This window comes from Ammospiza nelsoni, chromosome 1, assembly GCF_027579445.1.
Source record: "Ammospiza nelsoni isolate bAmmNel1 chromosome 1, bAmmNel1.pri, whole genome shotgun sequence".
NCBI classification, from domain to species: Eukaryota; Metazoa; Chordata; class Aves; order Passeriformes; family Passerellidae; genus Ammospiza; species Ammospiza nelsoni.
This window is the reverse complement of record NC_080633.1, coordinates 32,758,873-32,783,857: the sequence shown is the minus strand read 5'-3', so window position 1 is coordinate 32,783,857 and position 24,985 is coordinate 32,758,873. Positions and strand designations below refer to the sequence as shown.

At 41.5% G+C, this 24,985-nt stretch overlaps 1 protein-coding gene across 1 annotated transcript; it reads right to left on the bottom strand.

Moving 5' to 3' along the window:
- Positions 1-229: 229 nt before the first annotated feature.
- Positions 230-18,173, bottom strand: GPNMB (glycoprotein nmb). The gene is made up of 11 exons (XM_059484753.1): positions 17,942-18,173; positions 12,921-13,070; positions 12,055-12,198; positions 10,553-10,732; positions 9,230-9,388; positions 8,453-8,761; positions 7,146-7,268; positions 6,353-6,455; positions 5,236-5,441; positions 3,703-3,790; positions 230-2,953 (listed from the first exon to the last, which is right to left on the bottom strand). The coding sequence occupies exons 1-11, from the start codon at positions 18,171-18,173 to the stop codon at positions 2,800-2,802; spliced, it is 1,848 nt and encodes a 615-aa protein (XP_059340736.1). The 3' UTR covers positions 230-2,799.
- Positions 18,174-24,985: the final 6,812 nt, after the last annotated feature.

The window sequence follows — 24,985 nt, the reverse complement described above, 5'->3', positions numbered from 1 at the left end:
TGTTAAGACTTAAGTCTCCTTGCTTCTCAGGTTTGTGGGGCCATTTCTCTGAGTACACTTGAAGGGAGACTGCAAAATCAGCTTGATAACCCTGGTAGAGCCAGGTGTGGGCTGAGGGTAAGGCACATCCCATGTTTTATGGAGTTAGACACTCTATTGATCAATAATTGAGCAACTCATCAAGTTGCTTATCTTGCAGTTTCTTGTTCTGAGACAAAGCAGCGAACTCTTTAAAATCATTACATGGTTTATTTGTCAGTGCAGCAGTTAAATTCCATTGTATAAAAGTAAAGATGTATGAAATAGAAGTTACAGCTGAAAAGGCAAAATGGTAATATAAAAATGTAGTATTCTGACATGGCACTTAAAGGGACACAGTGCAAGATATTACTAATACTTTAAGTATAAAACAGTTCTTAACAAATGCCTGAGTTTTCTATGCAAAAGCTTAAGATGTCTTAAGATGTCATCTAAGATGCAGCATTTTGCAGAAACAAGATGTTTTCTGCATGTAGCCCAGGTGGTAGCCTGCATCTTCACTGATCCTGAGCTGTGACAGATTTTATGTTTACATGCTTCATTACAAGTCATCTTAAACTTTCCACTAAACCCCTGTCCTGCCTGAAGCTAGAGCAACAAATACAAATTACAGTCCTGCCTGACTGATAACAGAGCACACACTTAAAGAGTAATTTTTGTAGAAAATGTGTTTCCTGTTTAAGTCAGAAAATAACTTGAGATGGTAGTTCTTAGACAATAGGATGTTACATATGAGGAAGATGGAACAATAGCAAATACACTGCTTTTAATAATACAGCTGAAATAGCCACAAAATAATTTAAATAATGAGAGAACCTAGAAACAAAAGAAGAAAAGGGACTGTTGAATTTTAGAGCTAAAGAATTAATCTCACAGGTATGTTGGAGTCTGCATTTTTAAAAAATATCCTTAAGTCATTGAAAGGTGTCTGTGCACACTGGGAAGGGGGAGTGAAGACTAGATTCAGATTACAAATGACAAGCATTTTGAAGATCTGCTAAAACACTAGGGAAATTTATAATTATGTTTTGTTTATAATCATAATCATGTATTGCCACAGGAACAGAAAACAGTATATATCAGAGATATTTCAAGACATATTAAATAAGCTAATTATATTGAAATACAGATCTTCAAAGAATTCAGTGTTTAGAAATGGATTATGTAAGGTCATTTGCCCAGCCTCCATTTTGGCCATAACCTTTGCTAACAACAAAGGAGTTTTTTGAAACATGAGCTATAAAGAATTTTTGGTCTGTTTGCTCATCTCCATGAACCTTTTTAGCAACCTCTTCCCTTCTGCAAATAAGATGCCCTCCTTTTCTCATCATGCAAGGAGCCAGCCTTCAGCAGTTTGTGAAATGCCATGATGCTGAGTGATGAGCACGTGTGGCTGTGAGGCCAGATCACTTGTGGAAGGCCTCAGAATGAGTTCTTTTAACAGAATTGCAGCTAGAGTGAACAAGTGAAGGCACACTGATTTTGCATAAATTTAGCTTTTCTAAGGTGCATCACGTCAAAGCAGAAACTGGAGCAGAGTGTTTTAGTTATCTTGGGGTTTTCGTTTATTTGATTGAGTGGTCAGAGGGATGGAGGAGCAAGCAGAAATTAATGTCTCTTTACAGCAGGAAAGACAGAAAGGAAAAGAGAAGAGGAAAAGGCAGTTGAATGCTGCCCCTTCCTGCTAGATCCCTTCTTCTGCTGACCCTTCATTGGACATAGATTGTTGTGTTGCAATGTTATGTCACGTGGATTATTATTTTACAATAGATCATATCTGCCCCCTTGGGAGCAGTGGTGCCAGTCCAGTGTCTCAAGACCAGTGGAAGCAAAGGAGGCAAAGGCAGCATCAGCAGCTGCAACTCAGAATTTTACATGGAACTCAAAGTTTGAACAGGGAGAGCCAAGCCAATGGGTCTCATCTTGTTGCCTGGGTGTCCGTGGTCTCGTTTATAATGAGGCTCATGCACTGCTGGCCATGTCCAGTGGGAAGCTAAGTGTGTCCAGCCCTGCTTTCTGGCCCTGAGGCCAGCTGGCATTGAATGAGCTGCACCCGTGGTATTGAACCCTGAGACACAGGGTGGCTGCTGCCAAGCTCACAGTGGGGCAGTGCCTCTGGTGGTTCCCAGAATGTGGGGTTTGCTCGGTGGGGAGCTGGCTGGCCTGGGGCCAGTCTGTGCCAGGACCTCCTGAGCAGTGCAACAGTGGCAGCAGCTCAGTGCCAGTGCCTGGGAATGCCTGGGAATAGGCCATGGACATAACACGTGCCTGCCCCCCATGTCTCTCTTTACAGCAAAGACATGAATCCTGCTAAGGCTCTAAGCAGCAATAAAAGCTAAGTGTTTGCAAATTCGTTGGTTTGTGGGGGGTTTTGTCTTTTTTTTTTAATTAACTTCTTCTCTACCTTCCCCCCCCCCCTCCCCCCCTTCCAGATTTTGGATGTGATTAATTTTTCACGTTGTTAACCTAGAAATAAGAAAAGCCAGATAAGGGGGTGGGGGGTATTAGTAATTCAGAAGATTGTATCCTACATCACAAGCAAGAACAGCAGAACAGCAAGTGCTTAAAACTACCTCGTTTTTCTACAAAAGACTACTTTAATGTTGCTAATTGCACCAAGCCCCAAAAGTTAGCATCCTGTCTACATGTGCTTTCACCTTACTCCCTCGGGTTTTTTTATAACAAGAAGAAAGCCTCATTAAAGTATAGTTCAGATACAAGTGCTGTACTTAATCTAATAGTCAGTGTTACACTAAAGGTTTAAACAATGCCAGGTTTACTCTTCAGCAGAGGATTTCTCTCAGTGCTATTAGGGAAGAAAACGGCTTTGAAAGTGCTGAAGTAAGCAGTAAATCCCTCCTGCTTCTGTGTTTGCTCTGCACTCCTCTCAATAGGCTTGTACTGCTTGTATCTCCTGCAAGGAATGTGAACAGTCAGTTGCTGAAAGACTTCTAAAGGAAGGTGCACATTTAGCATGTGACCAGCGCATAGAAGCACTGATCATGTGCTCATCATGTATTCCCTCTCCTCCTCCCCTGTTCAAACACATCCAATGTCTGGCAGCCATGGGTCAGTAGTGGTGACAGGGGCCTGGATAGGCAGTAGGAGTGCTGGAGAACTGCTGCTCCATGGGAGTGTGTGTTTCTCACCACTCACTGGGAAGGGTGAGCCCACACTTGACTCAGGAGTCTTCGGGCAGTCTCAAAAGAGAAACTTCCAAAGTCTCATGAGAATAATAATAATGCAGCAATGTGTGCTTCTGTCAACTACTGGCCTGCATGCTCAGCACCTTTTGCCCAAAGAATTTATTAATCAGTTATTTAATGAAGAATTTGTTTGGTTTCACTGCATATATAAACCACATCATGCATTTTGAGTTTGCTTTCTGCTTAGATGAAGTTCCCAGGCCTGCTAGTATTACTGTTTGTGCTAATGGGCACAGAATGTGCCCATTTTTTTTCTGAAAGTCCTTAACATCTGCATAATTTCCAATACTAAACCAGTAATCTCATTTTCTTAAATATTTGCCAGAATATTTGTAAACTCCAATAGTAACTAAACAAAAATGTAGCTAAAGCAAATTTAAATTGTTCAGTTTGTTAATTTAAATAATATTTTGACAGTTCTTGGAACTGTTTTTAATCATAGAAACTAGCAACTTACTTGTAAAGGACAAAAGCCCCAATGGTAGCAAACACTGCCAACAAGCCAAGGAAGATAAAGACACCTGCTGTTGTTCCAGATGATGCTCCTACAGTTCAGAAAGTAGATTGATTACAAGTTAGCCTCTATTTTACAGTGAGATAGACTTTCCAAAGAAAATGCCATTTTTACTTATTGCTGTATGAATTGAAGCACAGTTAGTAATTCTAAAATGCTAAACACTGGAGGTCAGTGGCTGGCAGGAGGTGGTGCTTTCACATCCTAATCCATGTAATTCTTGATTCCACCAGAGTGTGAGTTGTGCTTTGCCAGTTTTCTCATATGAGCTCTTCTCCTCAGACACGTGGCTACCCTTCCAGCATGGACAGGAATGAAAGGCCCTGTTGGCACCGCACAAGGTGAAGCTAATTTGATCCTTGCCATTTGTTATGCTGGAGAAATGTTTACACTGACTATAGGATAACTGACAAAATTAGATAGGCTCATCCAGAAGGCAACTTAAAGCAGCAATCTCTCTTAGATCCTAGTTCTGCTTTGAATATAGCAGAAGCCCAAAAGTTCAAGTCAGCTTTGCCCAGACAGACCAGGCTTACTGGGCTATAGTCTCTGTGAATACAGTTGAGAAAAACCTTTCTGCATGCTTAGTTTCACCTTTAGGAACGAGAATGCATTTAGAGGTCAGGCATTGTGCCTTATTCATAATGAACTGATTTCAGTTCAGATAAACTTACACCTAGATTAAATCAAACCATCAAAAATGCTATGGAAAAAGACTGCAAAGGCTCAGTTGTTTGGGTGATAGTAATTAGAGAGTTCAGAAGAGTCACTGGGACACTGTAATAGGAAGTCAGGAGGGCAATGAAGTGGGAGCAGAGAGGCAGCACTGTCTTTTAGACTTCTGACTGAGGCTGAGTTTAATAGCTGGTTCTGTCAAGACTGCTTTGATAGCTATGAGATAGACACAGTGATATTTATCCAACCAAAGGTAAAGCTCCTTTTTGGAAATAGTTTGGAAACGGTTTGGAAAACTGGGCAGACTCTGTAGTCACTGGATGTAACACAGATCATTCCAGAACATAATTCATCTTATCCTCATGTAGAAATAGAAACCATGTCGAGGCCCATGGGCAGTAGAGAAGTCCCAGGGCAGCCAACTCTGCTGCAGACTTTGATTTCTTGAGCTGAATTCCCCTCTATTTCTGCTATCTCTCCATGTGTGGAATGGATTGGCTGGCATGTTCCCCACCTGCTTTTCTGCCCAACATTTTTCTGTGGAAAATTACATTATGGCTTAAGAACTGTTCATATTCTGTGATACTGAATAGCTTGTGTAATTACTGTACTCATTGGATTGTAAACAGAAGTCAAACCAAGGTCTAACAGCTAAAATTCCCCCAGGGAAATAATCATCATTTTATCTTTGCATGGACTCTTAGACAAGCTGGTGGACTCCTGTGTTCTCTCCCCTGCAGGGAAATGACCACAGGAAGAAGCTTTTCACCAACAACCCACATCTGCTCTTTGTGGACTCACCTCCATTTACAGAGATCAGGGCACTGGCAAGGGCTTGGCTTGTGTCATCACCCAGGGTGATGTTTATGCAGTAGGTCCCAGGTTCCTCAAAAGCTCTCCTGATGGTGAGTAAACACTCATCTGTGACGTCGATGGGGTCACACACCATGCTCTTGGACACCTGGCACGTGGGGTCAGAAACCACCGTGCAGACATCTGTGGGGAGACTGGCATGGGGAGAGAGAGCTCATTGCATTGTGGAGTCCTGCCAGCCCACTTAGCCCAGTTCACAGACACATTGCCCTGCTGCACCAGTTTTATGCTGGTGCCTGTTGAAATCAGTGGCACTGTAGTGATTTAAGTATATTTTATTAATACTATATGTACTTTTTGCATACCTATACATTTATATATGTACATGTGGATTTTATATAGAATGCTTGTATACAATCTGTATAATTATCTGCTTGTTTTGCTTATCATTTAACATTTTATGGTTTTGATGCAGGATTACCTGCATCAAATCAACTTTTAAAGTCCCTGACCTTTCATACACTTAATACACATCTTTAAGAAAGGAATGCAAATTCTTTTAAGTAGTATTTATCATGTGCTGGAAAAGAAAACACTTCCTTAAGAGAGGTCAATTGTATTCCAGTTGTATTACCATGGTGTTTCTTGTACTTCGTGGTCCTCTCAACTCTAACCTTCTAAGACCTAGGAATATTAGTCCAATGTTTGTGCATCGAAGAAGTTTCTTGGACTCACCCATTTACTCCAAGTGTCAAAAACTCATGGCCAAAAAGAAAGGATTTCCTTACAATTTCAGTAAACTGCTTCCTGCTTTACTGTAAGTGCTGAAATCTTGTCTTGGCCAGGAGACTGTAAATTGTATTTTCCCCCACAATCAGTTCCTTATTTTTACTGAGTCTGAATGTTTGCTCTGAATCCTAAGTCCCTGGCAGTAGCCTCTGTTGGCATAGTTTAAAAATGAGACTTGCATTATCTTTAGTTCCCATCAAGAAATAGAAACACTGCAGTTCCCAAATTTTGTTCATATGCATCTAAGTGCATATAGCATTCCAGCACCTAATTAGTTTTAAACTGGGAAGACTGACAGCTTCATTCACACACTTACCTCCCTTGGCAGGTAACAACAAAGTCAACCAGTGAGTTTTCAGCTTGACTTTCTGTCATCTGGATGCTTGTCATCTGAATAATATTTACCTCGAGGATTCCCTCTGGGAGAGGAAACACATATCAACTGTAGGACACATGACAAGCCTTGAAGTCCGTGTGTACTGAACCTCGAGTGTTTGGCTGATGCTCAGTTCAGGTCTTGTTTTTCATAACCTCCTCCCTCCCTTAGTACTCCTCTTGAAGGCTTTGAAAGCTGAGAAATTTTCCAGTGCTTTCCCTGAGAGATTGCTCCTTTCTGGTCTGCCTTTTTCCCCCCTCATTATTGTTGTTTACTTCCTTATTTTGCTAAATCACTTCCCACTACATGAGATTTCTCTGCATTCAAAGGCCAGTTCAACCTTAGGTATACCTCCTCCCCAGCCCATGGGCTCCTGCTGTGGCATGTTCAGAAGCTGGTGACAGAGAAAGGAGTGACACAATGCACGTCCCCACCAGCACATGGGGTCAGCCATCAGCAGGGATCCAGACCAAGGTCCAGCCTCACATGTCTGAAAGCAAGGGGTCACAACCTCTGCAACTAGCCCCTGGCAGAGTACAGGCAGAAACCAAAGTCAGCCAGTCAGATGTCTGCACATTAATCCCTAAAACTCTCAGCTATGTCCATGAGAAGGATCTTTTTGTGGATCTTATGTAATTGATAAAGACGTGTCTAAATAAACATTATTTCTACCATGTATTGTTGCTCATTGTTAACATCATTCCTCTGTGGAGGTGTTGACACACATCCTTACCTACAACAGCAATACTGCTTCCATAGTATCCATTTCTGTAAATGTGGCAGCCTCCATCAGGATTGTCCTGCACTGACTCCACAGTGGGAGAAGAGTCAGAATCAGAAGATGCTCCTGTTGGAGCTGTTCGAGGCAGAAGAGATAGAGATGCAACAACTTTAGAACAAGCCCTGTTTTGGGGTATTCTGAGCACAGCCACATGTTCCAGCTGTTCCTGCATTCCACAGGCTGTCAGTGGCCTTGGTTTGCAGCTGTGCAGTCATGTGTGTATCTGTGTAATAGCTCATGGCTGTAACCCCTAAAGAAAGCACATATGCCCAGCTTTAGAACCCCAGAGTGGCCTGGGGAGCCTCACTCACTCCAAAAGCCACCTGGCTAGTCACCCATCTCTGTGAAATAAAAGGGAGACTACAAGGTGTAATACAATTAAATACTTCTTTAAAATCCCCAAATCAATTATATAAGAAATCCAAAGGCCAATAAAACATTTAAAATGCTTTTTTAAAAGCTGGTATTTTCCCACTGCTCTACATTACAGCTAGTGGAAAAATGAAGAGGGGAAATGGTGAAAATTATATCTTTCCTTTCATTTTTCATTCTCACTCCATATTTTGGTAAGAGCACATATTAAAAATATGAAATTTGAAAAATATAGCCACATTTACAGTTTCACAGTAGTAGTATTATGGCTGAAACTGCAGGCCTTCTTAAAACCCTCTGAGAGGATAAACCAATGCTGAACATAATAAAAGTTATTCTGAAATATGTTAGTCAATAAATTTAAAGTGGAAAAGCTGTTCTGGGTTAATACCATGTGGAAATCCCATATTTTTGAATATGACTAGGTTTTTCTAGTTCAATCCAATCTTATTTAGTTTTGGACGGAAGTTAATGCAATCCAGAAAGGAGCTTGCTATAAGAGTGTTCTTAAATTCCCTTTTCTCACTTGAAATTTACATCTTACCTCAGAAGATGACCCTGAGTAGACAAGGCTAGAATCTCCTGACCAAGTGCAGCAGAGATAATACAAACTTACATTTATGTTCACCTGAAGACCTTTGTATGCTGTAAGTGTGGTGGTGGAACTGGATGCATAAGGAGCTAAATGTGTAAGTGATGCCTACCACAGAATCCTAGAGGAGTTAATGCTTATTGATTCTGTCTCTAAGCCAATTTTATAGAGGGCTTCCAGAGGCTTGCAGCTCTTTCACGATGACAGTAAAACTACTAAAGATATTAACTTAAAACATCAGAATATAGAGTTTTAGCATAGCTCCTAGTGCCAGTGCTGTTTGATAAGTGCTTACCTGCTGAGGTGGGTGGTGGTGCAGTGGGTGTTACTGGCCTGCAAGGTACAGGTATAATGGCTTGGACAGTTAAATTCAGAGTGAAGTTTCCTTGCAGAGTGTAGGTGTGAGATGTACTAGAACCACTGGCTACAAACAAGCCACTTCCATCTCCAAAGTTCCACTTGTAGGAGATGGCAGAATTATTCAGATAGTAGCTGGGATCGTGGATCTTCACATCAAATGTAATTGGTGAGTCTTTGATGAAAATGGAGTCTGAGATGTTGCGGTCGTGTTTTTGGAACATACTCACAATTACTGGAATTTTGTCTGGAGGGGGGAAAAAAGAGGTAAATAAATACAGCAGAGATACCTGGCTGCAAACAATAAACAGTTCCAAAGCCCCTGAACAGCAGCAGCCAGAGTGTGAGATGCAAACATGGTATCTTTAATACAGGTGTGTACTTTAATTTGATTTATGACCTGAGGAGTGAATGTCAGTAGGAAACAGCCAGAAAAATATGGGAACAAATGAGGAATCACAGACATCTGTGGAAGAATGCATTATCTCTCGTAAATCGTTTTCCAATACAAAGCGGAGGAGTCACTGCTGAATTGGACAAAAAGGTTACTTAAGCTACTCAAGGCAATTTACCAGAGATTCCACTTTCATGCTAAAAACCTTTCTCAGGCCAATGTTCTTCTTTTCATGCCAGACAATGCTTGTGCTGAATTATTTTAACAGCTAAGCAACAAACACCCCCAGCATGTCAGCACAGCCAGTTCCAGCACGCTCACCTGTCACAGAGTAGGTGGTTTTTGCTCTTGCAACCGGAACAAATCCTGAGTGGCCTCTCCTGTAAATGGACACTGCCATCCCGTGTTCACCAAGGGTGATATTTGCTGTGTTCACTGAAAACTTTGCTGAAGATCGTCCCGTTGTTTGGTAATACTGACCTGAAACAGAACATGAACTCAGAACGTGAAAATGAACATAAAAATGGAGTCTGAACATCTCAGACTTCATTTTCCCCCTCAGCCTCACCACAAGTTGGTTTATGAGAAGCAAAGTATCTGAGAATCTTAGATTGTCAAAATCAAAATTAATAGTTTAGAAATGTCTTCCAATAATCTGACAGGTGATTTTGAAGGATTGGATACTTTTACAGTGTGTTTACTCACATAAATTCCGGTTTTTTAAAGTTGTCAAAAAGATGTCCCCAGTTTCACTAATCCAAGAAAAAATTGCCAAGACATCTACTTCTTTCCAAAGCAGTTACAATACATTAAGTCATTAAGATTATGTAGTGGATGGTGTGAGGCATTTTCAGTGATCTTGTGTTTGCTTTCAGCATAGCCAGAAGATAAAATACCTCTTGCTTCATATTCTAGAACCATTTTTATATATTTGATTTTTTGTCTTTTTAACAGCTGACTGAGGTAGGCAAATAATAATCACCTCTGCATAAAATTTGGATTATTATTATTATTATTATTACTACTACTACTATTACTACTACTACTACTACTACTACTACTGATACTGACAATAATAGTGATTTAGCCAGGAGAACTGAAGGCACTAAGATTTAGTATGTAGCCAATGGCAGGAACAGCCCAACCATTACATACTCAGGATCAGGAAACGTTGAAAATCAGCATCTGTGACCAGAGCAGCAGAAAAGTCAGTGGCAGTTCTTGCCTCCCTAGAGACAAGAAGTGCTGCACTGTTAAACTGGTGATACACAGCACTGTGTTCTCTCTTAAATCTGAAAGTCTTAAATGGCAGTGAGCTGTCAATAAATTGTCTGACTGACCTGCTCAGATTCTCTATTTTCCTAGAAAAATATCTTGAGTAATCCTGAAAGGAAATTAATTTTCTTCAGTGGTAGTATTGTGAATGCAGGTTTAAAGAGAATCTTCTGGTAATCCATGATTCCTAAACCAAACAAGTGATGGCCTCTCTGGAAAAGTGGGGAATTAATTCAGTATTTCCACTCAAGAGTGTGGAATCATTTTAAAAGCGCTTTTAGTAAAACATGCTTGACAAATGAGTTGTGTACAAAGGGAATAAAAGGTTTGCAACATCAGCCCAGCCAAGGCATGTGTTGCAGTACTAACCAAAAGTGTGAAACACATAGACAAAGTTCCTTCTTCTCCAGCCCGGGTGATGAGGGAAAGGACGCCCATCTGGGAATACATGGTGGCTGTGGTTGCTTGTGCAGTTTTCCCAGCCACAGCTGTCAGTCCATTCAGTCCAGTTGTAGACATAGACTTGCTGATCCATGGAAGCTGGAGGATCTAAGGATAGAAGGAGGACATGTTCTGGTCAACTGGGAGGTGTGCAGAGAGTCAGAAAACAGGAGGCAAGCACTGCAGGTTATAGCAATGGCTGCATTTAAACAGCAGGGGAAGTGGGGTATTTTTAGACTGACGGTAATTCATTTTCCTGAAGTTGTGCTTTGTTTGGTTTTTAATGTAAACACAGAATGGTTCTGTCTTGGTGCTATTTTGTTAAGAAGCTTTTTTTTAAACTTTACTGTCTCAGGGGCCAGACACAATTTAGAAGTGCTTGCCCAAAAATTTGCTGTTGACTACACAGGATGCTACTGTTCCACTGAGGATAACAGAGCTACCTAAATACTTGGCAGGCAGAATCTAAAATTGTAAGTACAAAGAGTGGCTGTGAAAGCACTCTAAGGTTTTATTTATTTATTGTTTGTTTTGTCAGAAAAGTTTTCTATGGCACCTTTAAATAACTTAGAAATGAATTTCTGTCATTTTCTGAATAGTAAATGGGAAGTTTCCTCCCCCAAACAGCACAGCAGATATTAAGTAGAATATGGATATAAGCTGCTAACAAAATAATAGATAGTTAACTGCAACCTCGGCTGACAAAAACTTGCTGGTATGAAATGAAAATTACTTTGATCAGTAAAAAAATTTGTTGAACATTTATGCATTCAGAGGATGAAAGGTACAACAGCATGTGTTGTTCTAGATCCAGCAGCTTAAAACACTGGAATTATGATAGGCTTTTTTCTCCATGTAGTAGTAAATAAGATGAAAAAGGGTGATTTTCTGAGGAAAATATTGCTTGATTTTTAGATATTTATATGTTCATTTTTTAATTCCTAAAATGTGGAAGTGTGAGATTTGCTTTTTTGTTCAGATATGGTAAGTGAATTCTACAATTCATAATTGAAAAAACAAACCCTCCAATTTTATAATTTGACAGCTTTATAAACTTGAAAGAAAACAGTGTGACTGTGCAACGATGAAAACAGTGCAACATAGTGCCTGAGCTGAAAAGCAGTAACAGTTTTGTTGGGAAGTCAGATTATGTGACTGCTTTGGGAAGGCAAGTTTATAGCTATGGTCAGTCTCAAATTACCTGGTCCGTGTATCTGGAGTGGGGCAGAGCACTAAAAATACCACAGTGATCTTCTTAGGAAAAAAACGGTGTGGCACAGGCTGGGCGTGCACAGCTAAGTGTTATCAGTTATCAGTTATATGAGCACAGCTGCTGTTCCCTGGGTGTGCCTGCGGCGCTGTCAGAGCTCAGTGACACACAGCAGCACAGGCAGGTGTGAGCCTGGTGCAGGGACATTGCCATTACCTACCCCGGGTACAGTTTCTCCTGTATACAATGTTGCCATCATTATCTTCTGTCTGGCACTTGGGAAACTGGAGAGTCACCGTGAAGCTCACGTTGGATCCTACCAGTGCTGGGCTGTCACTGTCCAGTTTGGCTGTCACCCTTCCGCCTGAAAAAAGAAAATGGGTCTTTGCTGCAGTGAAAGATGCATTGCAGCAGAAGCTGCCATCAACTTGCACCATTTACAGTGGAAAGGCTTTCTTGGTTACTCTGTTTCTAAGGGCTTTCGTGCTCCTAAGTCACTTGTGCTCTTACCAAAACCCCAACTTCAAACAATCAGAGGGACTCAGCATATCCCCCCAGATCCCTCACTGCTCTGCCATTAATGTTCTTCCTAAAATTAAGAAGATAATTTTCTACCTGTGGGTGGGGTCAGTGTATCTCAAAGGAGAAAATTTGCGTTTCTCCCCAGGGACAGTCATTGACCCTCAGCTGAGACCAGGTGACAACAGACATGGTGTTTGCTGAAGCTGTCAGTCTGAAGCCCACGTGCCCTACTGAGGTAGCGGTTGAAGCTGCCTGTCCTCCAGAGCATGCTTCTTGCAACAGATTGTGCTGGAGCCCTGACCATCAGTACTTCTTGGTAAGTATTAATGTCTGTCTGAGATTAGTCATAATGGGAAAGCATTTTATGAAATAACTCACTGTTCTGCTTCCTCAGACAGCCCACTGGGGATGGTATCAAACCCAATCCTCTCTAACTCACCATTCTGTGCAGCAGTGGATATTGCCCCTATGAAAATGCTCTATAGCACCTGCACTCTGCACTGTGGTGGACTTTGTGGCCGCTGCAGTTTTTCAAGTGTCTTTGAAATCTGTATGTGCTATCACCTTTCCAGCAGTCCTTCCATCTGGGATCTCCTTCTTCCCAGAAAGGATAAAGTTTTTCATTCCATTTATTTTGATCACTAGACCAGCCTTGTAGCTTCTTGTAGGATGTCACAGGAGAAGTGCTTCCATGGCTCAACACATCTTGAAACCCTAGAGAGAAAATCAAACATCAGTGTTAATGTAATGCAATTTTCCCTACTACTCTATAAAAACATTACTCTTGTGCTGAACTTTAATCATGCACTGGTATAAAACTTTCCACCAGTAGAAAATGATGGAATTTTATCATTGCAGCTATAAACACTTATCAACTATAATCAACACAAAGACAATTCCACCATTGTCAGACTGACATATTTTTCTACTTGCAGACTTGCAAACTTCCCAGACAAAGAATAAATATGTTTACAATGTTTTGACCGTATCAGAGCAATGGTTTGCAAGAGTTTACATAACCCTGCAACAGTCAGGCTCCCTGCACAGAGGTTGCTTGATTTCTGACTGCTTTGCCTGGTAATAAGTCTACAAGTAAAAGGTTAATGGGATAAATTCATTCTGAGTTCTGCTCTAGTGGAAGTTGTGCCAGGAATTAGTTTTGACCCAGTGCAGCTCCTTTGGTGAGTTGGCTGGTGGTTTGGGTGGGAGGGGTGGAACCAATTATAACAGAAGCTGGTATTTCCAGAAAAGGAAATTTAGAGCTGAATAGTAAATTCAATGTGTTTATAATAGAACAACAATAACATATTAGCTTCATGCCTTTTATTTAGAAATGGCTCCGATATTAAATAACTTCAATAACCTCTTTCTTCTCATATTACTACAAATGATGGGCTCAAACTTTTCCCAGGCTTCTAGGATCCCTCTTTCTGTCACAAAGGATACATAGTGAAAAGCAACATAAATATCCAAGTAACCAGTAGGAACACGTTCGCCGCTGTAGGATGTCATAAAAATATGTTTATAAGAGGGCTCATGGGCATAGTTCCATGGAAGCCTGGAGGCTTTAAAGGGCTCTGCCATGTTAATCAGGTAAGGTAACTGCTGGGTGTGCCATTCTGTCACAATATTAAGGGAGTTAGGATTTCTGCTTTCCATGGTTTATTGTAAAGGTACAGCTGATGCAGATTTATACTTAGATTTATACCCAAGTGCAACAAAGTTCTGGATGACTTCAAGGAAAATGCAGAAGCCTGTAAGAAGGGCAAGAATTGCCCTGTATGCCATAAGCAAACTAGTTGTATTGGAATTTTTCCAAGCTTTGGAAAAGACACAGAGCAGGTGTAGCCAGTTCAAGCATGGTCTTTACAGGTGGGTGGCTCCTAATTTTACTGCAAGAGAGAATCAGAGAAACAGCTCAGAAGAAGAGTGGAGCTGCTTTCTCTTGGTGTTTTATTGCCCAGTGAGATTTCTGCTGGGCAGGAAGAACATCCCTTGGCCAGCCCCATCCCCACTCTGAGCTGATGCCAGTAGCTCTCTCCCCACTCTTGAGGACTGAAGGGTTTGAGAAAAATAACAGATTTTGCACTCAGAGACACAATCTCCCACAGTCTTTTGCCCTCCAGGAACTCCCTGCAGTCTCACTTAAATCACTTGAATCAAGTCTTTCCTGCAGATTTAATATTTTTTGATGTGACCAAGCATAACGTTATGACTGGTATTGACTTAATGACCTGTATCACATGCTGTATTGTTTTGAGTCTTGGACAGAAGGAGAGTTTGGTAATGTTGTTGTTCAGAAACTTTGCTCAGGAAAAAAACAAATTAGCAACTATAAAAGTACTTCACAAAGGCTTAGTAAGTTCAATTACACTTTGGGTATCATTAAATTAATGTATCATTCAAAAGCAAATGGCTACATAATTTTTGTAATTTATTTTTCCTATTCTCCTTGATTTTCTGTAAAAATTATTTTATGAATAAAAATGTTTTGATTTTGTCAGATCAAAACTTTTCAATCATTTTTTTTCCCAAATGTTCAATTTATCAAAAACAGCTGGAGCATTTTTAATTTTATAAGTGCTTTTAATTTTGTGTTTTCATTAACAATCCTTGAATTCAGAATTCATTTTCTAGTCCAGTAATAGCTGTTGTTACTGCTTCTAAATCACAAGCTGCTTAGGTATTTCTTTGCCTCTCTGATGTGTTTTGTTTATTTCAGTCAAATATAAAACATTTCACAAGCTTCAGGACAAGACAAAGACGGTTTTTCAGATGAGGAAAGACTTCTGCACTGGTTTCTCTGACACATGGAACTGAAGATTTTCAGTTGGTGAATTTAAAGGAACAAAAAGCTTTACTGTATTTCTTTTTTAACAATGAAAACCACTCAAGGACAGATGTTGGTTGTAACCAAAATTAGAGCAATTCAGTTCGAAATAGACAGAGTAATGTTATGCTCCAAGGAACAGATTCCTGTAATAGTTTTGGTGAGGTGATCATAGGGGAAGAGATCTTATACTTTGATTGACTTTCTTCTTTCTCATTCTGGCTTTCATTTTGATGAAAAACATAGCAGAGACAAGTTCAGTATTTCCTGTGAAAGTGTATTAGCCATGAAAGAGAGAATGAGAGCCAATGTTAGGACAGCAGAAATAGAAAGATGACCCAGCTAAAGAGGATAAAAGTGTATTAGAAGTAAAAAGGTTGATGAAATGGCACCAGACTGTAACATAAACTTAATAAAGTTATGTATAAAAACATAATAAAGCAGGACAAAAAAGAATTTGAGGAGCAACTTGAAAAAAAACAAAAACTACAAATTAACATTTTTTCACCAAACAGATAATAAGTTGGAAAGCTTGCCAGATGTATGGGGCCAAAAGATGATGTAGATGCAAAAAAAGCATTCAGGGAAGGTAAAGGAGTAGCACAAAAGTCAAATAGGTCAGCTGGTTTATATTTTCATTCACAAAGGAAGAACATAGGGAGTTTCTGTGATAGAATTTTTTTTTTACAATGACAGAGAATATCTCTCAAAATGAAGTGTTGGCACATAAAACCCAATTATAGAACAAATCAACAAAATGACAAAGTTGTCTAGATAGTATGGCCCAAGTATGGAAGTTATTCAAGAGTGAAATAAATGAGCTATTAACCATAGCATGTAACATCTTGCTTAACACTGCTTCAGTGACTGAGAAACAAAAATTGGCAAATGTGATGACAGTTTTTAAAAACACTTCCAGGGAAGATTTAGAGGATTAAAAAAACCCTTTGGGGCTCAAGTTGGAGAAGCTGGTAGGAACAGCAGTGAAGAACAGAGCAAGTAGGTACAGTGCATTAATATGATTTGCCATAAAAGGAGTGCATTGCTCACAAACATATTCTGAGTTTTGCAAGGGAGACAGAGAGCATGGGAACAAGGCTGACCTGCTTGTTATAGTCTGCCTGAGTTCCAGACAGCACTTGATGAGGTCCCTTGCTAAAGGAACATAAAGCAATTAAGTTACCGTGGGATAAGAAGGAAGGATTGATTTCACATGAGTAAATGATTGGTTAGGATATTAAAAAAAAGTTATGAATAAGTGCCCAGTTTTCTCCATTGAAAAAATAATTTACATGTTCATAATCTGGAAAACAGGTAACAGCAAAGTTCTTTAATCTGCTGAGGACTGTGCATTAAAGTAATAGAGGGGAGGACTGTATGAAATTAGATGACTCAAGAATGAAACTGTATGAAATTCAACAGCGTTAAATGTAACCTTACATTGAGAATAAGGGGCTCTAAACTAGCTCTAAACTCAGAAATGGAATCTTTCAGCTTTGCAGTTTTGAATGCAGTACTCATTGGTAGTTGAAAACCTGGGAAAAGGCTAGATAGAGAACAAAGATGGGAACATCATTACAGCATTTTATAATGCCATGTCTTGAGTACTGTATGCTCTGTTCTCTGCAGCTCAATCACTATAAAAGAACTGAAAAAATACAGGGAGAGGTGGTGGGGACGCTACAAAGGGATAGAATTGTTTCCATATGAGGAACAGCTGTGTAGACTGTGTCTTGAAGCCTGGGGAAGAGGTGACAGGGGAGAATATAAAAACAGAACCATGAACAGCATGGAGGAAAAAGCTGAAGGAACAAAAGTTAAGGGGAATCAAATGAAACCAGCAGGTTACAGGTTCTAAGCACATCAAAGGTACTTCTTCACATAAGGTACAATTAAGGTGTGAATTTTTTTGCTGGCAGGACGTAGCGTGTCCCAAAATTTTACACGTGTTGCAGCGAAAACCCAAAATGCATGAACAGATGGAAAAAGTCTAGTAAAAACTGTTAAATACAATGACTCTGCATTTGACAGAGGCAATTCTATAAATGCTGTAAATCATCAAAAGCTGGGAAAGTGCCCTGACCTGCACAGTTATACATCCAGTACTATTCTCCATTGGAGGCAGGTACAAGGCTAGGTGAATGCTCAGATGGATTCAGCTTTTAAGGTTTTCAATTTCCATACTGTACATTCTGGAATTTGAGCTTAAAATCCCATTTCTACATTCCCAGCCCTGAACTCAGTCATCCTAAGACTGGAGTCAAGCTGGGAGCCCGGAAAGAAGCAGCTCAGCCCACTCCCTGCCCACTGTGGCTTGCAGATCTAATTCCTTGGCTGTGCTCCCTGAGGTTTGGGACCCCCAGGTCCAAGTGTCCCAGTGGGGAGCACAGTTTCTGACCTGGCCCCTCGCAGGCACAGCTGAGCCAAGCCAACTGTGCAAAGTCCATTCTGCATCTGCCGTTTTAGCCATGCTTGAACTGGGGAAGCATCGCTAAGAACTCGCTGCCAAGAGCCAAGCTTTAGCTGCAGCCGGCTCCGTGTACCTGTGGAGCACAGGGAGCGGATCAGCGAGCAGTTCTCAGCGCACTCCTCCAGCTCAGGCAGCTCTGGTAGCCCGGGCCAGGCCGCCCTGCGGTGGGGCCGGCTGTCGCTCCCGGGCGGGCAGGGCTCCAGGCGCTGGGAGCAGCCGCTCCTGCCGGGCTGCCTGGGCACACGGAGCTCTCCGGGCAGGGATGAGGGCACGGGGAGCACTCACGTGTGGCGGCAGCGCAGAGCAGCCCCTGGGCCGGCAGCAGCAGCAGCAGCAGCAGGGCGAGGGGCCGAGCGGCGCCCATGGTTCCAGAGCCGGGCCGGGTCCTGCCGGAGCTGCGCACCGAGACCGCTCCGGTGCCGGCGGGAGTGAGAGTGAAGCTGCCCCGCCGCTCCGCTCTCCCATTAAATGAAGGGCCCCGGGACTCATCATGTGATGGAATTAAGCAGAGATGCATGATTTTGTCTTCGGCTTCTTTCGGCTCATGTGCTTATGACTCACTCCCTTTGCTTTCAGCGTTCCCTGGGATTACTGAGAGACCTGTTTGGAGCCACACCATTCACCTCACAGGCATTTTTATACTAGTTTTGCGCTGTGATCAATTTTTGTACTTAATTTGTTTTTAAATTAGGAATCCAAATTAACTCTTGCCCCAGCCTGATTTGCAAGTGTTGCTGCCACAGCTCACTGCATTTGATGAACCCATCGCTCCTTAACCACATGGCTCATCTCGTATGCTGGGCAACAACTCTAAACTGAGTGGAACATGGCCAATTCCAACACATCTCTTGACTGGGCTCCTGATCAGAGGTGATTGTTAGGGAAAATATTATTTAAACATTTAGTGGGTAGATGTCCATCCAATCTAACCATGGCTAGAGGTGCCATCACAGCCCCTGTGTGCTGATGGCCACTCAATATCCATGACCCTCACACAGACAACTGATTGTATAAACTTCTGGATTCTAGCAATAAACAAAAAATAGACTTTGCTGCCAGCCTAACAATGAGGTATAACCAGTGGCTCAAGAGGAGCAGAGTAGATTGGCAAACGCTGCACCTGGTGGTTCAAATTCAGGTTCTATGGGCTTGCCAACCCCAGGTGTTCTTCTGCAGGCAGTGCAGCAGCTGCTTTTCACTGAAGCCCTGGCAGCCTTGTGAAGTTTTTGGCTGTTGTTTGCAGCAAAGGACAGGCTTTGGTGAGATGGCAAGGCATAGAGCCAAGTACAGTCCTCAAGAGAGAATTGAGTAGTAGTTTCAGTGGTCCCAGAGAACAGCACTCGTAAGTGTGACACCAGCTAGCCAGAAAACAGCGAGCTGGGCAGCAGTAAACCATTTTTATTTTGGGCAGGGCAGGTGGAAGTCCATCACTCCAAGGCACTGTCAACAGAATGAAGACATTGCCCAATGGAAAGAGATTTTAGAACTCTGACTACTTTTTTTTTTTTTTTTTTGTAGTTTCTTCTACTTTTCTAGTGTTTTCTATTAACTGTGTAAGTTATTACCACTACCCGGAGCACCCTAGCCAGCATTTCTCTCAGTAGTGCAGGCTCTGATGTCCAGTCCTGTGGATGTTGCATATTTAGAATCTGTGCTTCAGCATCCTCCTGGCTGGAGCTAACCCTGCTGCTGCCAGCCAAGGAGCTGGGTGACAGCAACAGCCTTAGGGCTACAGGCCTGTTTAAACTGAGCCTTCATTATCTGACAGAAACAAGGGGGAGCATAAATCCAAGTCAAAGCTCTAACTGACTGTGCAAAAAAAATCATATGACTGCAGCGTCCTCATGTGATTGTTGCTTTTTTTGTTGTTGTTCAATCAGCTCCATTCCTAGTTGAAATGTCAGGTTTCGAAGGCATTCACAATTATTTTTTAAACCATGTGGGACATTAACTTTAATTGCACTCCTTTGTTTCCAGGTTGTTGATCCTAGAAGTGAAAAGTGACCTTCAAACACTGTGGTTCAGCACTGGGAGCCTGATCCAAAGTCTGCTGGGGAGAAAGGAAGTTTGAATGCTCATTCCCAAGAGGGTTTTGAGAACCTCCAGAGAAATAATGCTGACAACAAATGCCTGTTAATTAAAACCAAAAATTTATCAGCCTAAAAACAATAAAGTTGGTTACGATGGAGTTTTTTGCCATGTTATTTGATACATGAAATTGTTACATAAATTTTGAGTGACAGTCTGAATAAGAACCAGCTGGTAGAAATTATTAAACATGTTGTAAATAGACTTCAGAGGCACTGAGGATCAGGCCTGTGGTTAGAGGAATCCAAACCCACCAGGGCTGGGGTAATAACTAAAAGGTGGCTTTACTGTGACACTTCAGTCCTTCACATTCTTCCTCCTCTGCTCTTGGGCCTTAGATTACACATTCCTGCAGGGCTGACACAGAAAATATTTGGGTCCATCTGTGGTGTGGTTGCAGCCAACATTCACAAGAGGAGAGGAGAAGGGAAGAAAGAGCCAGGCAGAACAGAATTGTAAAGGAAGTGAAAAGAATAAAAAGCTAAGAAAAATGTGATAAGTCAAGACTGAAGGGACATTCTAAAAACTGAGCTGACTTCTCTAAGTGTTCTAGCCATAGCTGACTTGTCTGAAAATGAGTGTCTGGAACACTGAAGGATTGCTTGAAACCCGTGGATCATCATCAGATCTTAAATTACCTTTATAATTTCTACATTATTATTCTTGGTCTCTGAGAAACACCTTTGCAATTTAAACAAGTGAGTTGAATCAGGCAGCTATAAAGGAGAAAAGGTTTGAAATATATCCTAAACATCCTCCCAGCAAAGAAACACACATTCAGGGAGATTTAGGGCTTCATCTGACAAAGAAGTGCGTGGGCAGGAAGTGCTTGGTACTTCACAGCTTTAGCAGCTCAGTTGTTAAATCTCATTGAGGAGATACACATCTCTGCTACCTGAAGGCTGTCAGATGACAGGGTGTGAACACATCATGTGTACCTGCATGTCTAGACTGACAGAGCTGGCATGCTCACCCTGCTATCACACCGCCATCAACGCAACACCAACACAGGAACTGTTTATTGCTGCTCACAGGAACTTTAACAAAAAAAAAAAAAAAAAAAAAAGTAAGTGCAAAGGGAAAAAAAAAAAAAAGGGATTTGAAATATGAACTTGGCTTCTGGCCAAGAAAGTAAAGCAAAACAAGACAATCTTGGTTTGGCAGCCAGGTACATTTAGGTAAATGTTGTCTGCCATTACCAGTGATCTCTCAAGGGAACTCTGCTTAGGGCTTGACAAATTATTTTCCTGGGAAGAAATCATCTGTGCCTTGCTTCACACGGGACAGTGGGCATCAGCTGATTGAACCAAACATGTAAACAAAGCTGCCTTAGCAGGCTGCAGTTCTTCTTGTACTGGAAAGGAAAAATAAAAAAAGCTCCTGATCAGTATCTATTATCAACTATCTCAGTTTATCACTGAAAAATTATTTAACCCTTGCAACTGATCAAACAGGCTTTTAGTAATTCCAGCACCTTTGGTTTTTGCCTTTGTAGTAGCTAAGTTGTGCATTTTGCCGTTCTTTTATGGGAAGGTGTTTCCTGCAGTCTTACGTTTCCCAAATTCCTGTGTTGGGGTTGGTCATGGAATCACAGAGTGGTTTAGGTTGGAGAAGACCTTTAAGATCATTGAGTCCAACTGTTAACCCTTCACTAAACCACTCCCTAAGAGACACATCTGCACGTTTATTAAACTCCTCCAGGGGTGGGACTCCACCCCTTCCTGGGCAGCCTGTTCCAATGCTTGACAACCCATTCTGTGGAGAATTTTTTCCTAATATCCAATCTAAAATTGTTTCCATTTTAAAGACTTTTTTAAAGACGGTTTTCCAAACTTGGCATTTGACCACAGCATAAGGCCCAGGAGTGACCTTGTCTCTCTCTACAAGTGCTTGAGAGGAGGTTGTAGCAGGGGCTGATCAGTCTCTTCCTCCAGGTGACAGCCAACAGGATAATGAGAAATGGCCTCAAGTTGCACCATGAAAGATGTAGCTTTTTTATTTTTTTTTTGTGATACAAATAATTTTTGGGCAGATTTGCTCTTGAGGGAAGGCTTGAATGAGCCTGCCACTCTGCTTGTTTTGGTCCCTCCCTACAAATTCTAAACTCCCTGCTCAGTCATTGCCATGTGTGTGAGAGTGGCCCAAAATGCCTCAGGAAAGCAGCTTCTGGGGAAGGTAGGGGAGCCCAAAAAATCGTCTGCAGCACTTTGCAAATCCTCACAAGAGCTCAGCCTAGAGACACAGACCCACAGAGTGCCCTGGCCCACTCATCCTCACAGGTGGACTTGTCTTCCCTGCCCATGGCTGACCAGGAGTTGAAGTCAAAGCACAATAACAGATTCTGACCATTCAGATTGCAACACACACCTTTGCTAAAGGTATGTAAAGGAAGTAAGGTTATTTATTACCTCTGGATGGATTTGTTGGGGTGTTTTTCACTGTGATGACAGTGCAAGGAGGAGGTGCAGCTATCCTGGCAGTGCCCATGGTCTTCCAAAGTCCCTGTAAGCTCCTGGCCTGTTGTATGGGCATCTCAGCTGACCCACTTCCAGTTTTGCAGCAGCCAGAGTTAATTTACAGTTTGGACATTGGTTTTACTTTGCTGCTTTTCTCATATTGATTTAATGAATTGTTAACGATGCATTTTATAGTCACCATGATTCATGGAGGCACAGAGCTCTCCCAGTCAGGAGAGTGGATAATTGCAGTGAAAGCACATGATCATGGCTGCATGAGACTCTTATTTTTTCATCATATTTTAATGAAATTAATTCAGGCTTCCCTGTTGCTCAGAGGGGTGTTAAAAGATTGATTTTGTATCATTCAGCTCAAGAGAGCAAATTTTTGCTGAAAAGTTCTGTTTTCTCTAAAAACATTAATTGATATTTTGGCTAGGAAGAAGAGAAAAATTTAAAAAAAAAAAATTATCCAGAAACAATCAAACCAGCAAACCCCAGCCAAAAAAGTGACCTATCAAAGAGAATATACTTAATCACTGCAAATGGTTCAGTTCTGCTGCTCATGGACAGAAGGTGAAAAAAGTGATCAAAAAAAACTCAGATCCAAGAACATCTGCTCTGTAGACTCCTTGGTGGGAGGACACTGAAGGAGAAGTAGTCTCACAGCCAAAGCTCCTTTAAAGCTTTTTTAAGAAATAAGGTAAACTGAACATACTCAGTTGCACCTTGCTCCCTGTATATGCTGTTTCATTTATTATGGGTGAGGGATAAGAGTTCACCATAGAGGCTCAGTTGTTTTATGGTCCAGTGAAATTGCCTTGACTGCTTAAGAAATAACCTCAGCACTTCCCTGAAATAGAAGTCAGAAGTAATGAAAATGCTGGCAGCTGAACTTTAGTGGAACATACTCTTTAATCTGTTAACATCAGAAAAAATTGGCAAAATGCTGCATTTTTGGACTGTATTCCCACTGACTCATGGCAGTAATTCAGAGAGTAACCTCTTCCTTAGAGGCTAGAGCAAGCAGTGAATATACAGGCAATGGAGGGAGGAGAAAAAAAGATAAATATATTGCAAAGCAACCAGCCTTCTATCTAAATGCCCCACTTAGGCACTAATATTTATGGCACGAAAGGGAGGCAAACTGAGCAAGTGGAGCTGTTGTACTCCTGGGGAGGTGTTGCCATCACCTTAGGACTGAAATCCACCTGGATCCACCTTCTGTAGCTGACAGCATTGAGGGGGACTCACTGGGGCCTGGGGGGGGATAGAAGGGAAGAGCTCATGCAGGCTTTGGGTTGGGTTGGGTTGGGTTTCCCAAGTTTGCCTGCTGCCATTTGCTCAGCGTGGCCACAGCTTGCCAGGCCATGGGTTGACCGGGGAGGCACAGGAGGAGCAGCCTGGCTCTGCCATTATCTGCCCCTTCCCACTCATCCATCACCACCTTGCCTCATCTCCAGCTGCTGCAGACTCTCAGGCGGCAGCATCGGGCCCTGGTGTTCTGCTGGCAGGGCAGGGAGGACACTCAGGCTCCTGCAGCCCCAAATCAGGGGTTACCACCCTGCCCCACAGCTGGAGGGGATCCTGCTTGCAGAAACTCCAGCAGGAACTTCTGCTTGACTGGGACAAACGTGTATTTTTAATGCCCTGCTCCCAAATGCACTACATAACAATCTTTAAAAGTTCTGATCACATGCGGGCAGAGAAATATATTAAATGTATAGGAGTTAATCTTCTGAGTTCATCTTAAATGAACACCGATATCCTTTATTCATATTCTCTGCGATAGGAGCAGTAAATTTGCACTGGTTCTGTTTGAAATCTGCATTGGAATATGGTTATTTTATTTCAGCTTTCTTTGCCAATACTGGAAAATCTAACATGGCTTTACTGTGTTCCCCTGTGAAAACCAAAAAATTGATTTAATACAGCAGCCTACTTGCAATCCCTGGCTTAAGTGAAATACTAAGAGTAAAATCTGTCTAGGATGGAGACTGCACTGGTCACCAGAGCTATAGGCCCAGCATGGGAAGCACTGTATAACATGATTAAAATCATTACAGAAAATGTGTGTGCATCCTGTAATAGAAAAATCTGCTTCTTAGGTCTATAATTTAAGCTGTCTCCCCAAAAAGAACAAAATAGCTTCAGAAATCTTTCCTCAGCCACGCTGCTTAATTGCAGCTGGTTGCTCAGAGCATTGCTGCATGCAGGGCTCTGGGAGGAAGGGAGAGCTCTTGGTGCCCAGCACAGGAGGCTCCACTGCAAATGTGAGCTCTGCTGCTCATGGACAGAAAGTTATTAAAATAATTTAAAAAGGTGAAAAAAGTTATTAAAAAATTCAGATCCAATGTGTGGTTGTTGCCATTCCTCTCAGTAAAGGTTATTGTATCCAATATGAATAGTCTGAATTTAGTCCTGTGCTGTGTCTGGCATCAAAGTGTAAAAAACGGAATAGACCCAAAGAAAAGAAAGCAAAGAAAAGAGAAGCATAAGTGGAGGAAAATGGGTTGTACATGCAAACCCCTATATATTAACTATATATATTCTATATATATAGACTATTCAGTATGTGTTTATTGACTTTCGTGCTGCTGTTATAGTGAGTGGTATTTGGATGAAGGCAAAACATAAGTTTTTATGAATTAATAACAAAATTATGAAATGGAAACAGATATTATTTGATCTCTTAGTTACAAATTGTTTGTTCTGCTGCTACATTTCAGAGTACCTACTTCTTCTATTATTACATAATGCAAAAGAACTTTTGGCAAGAAAAACT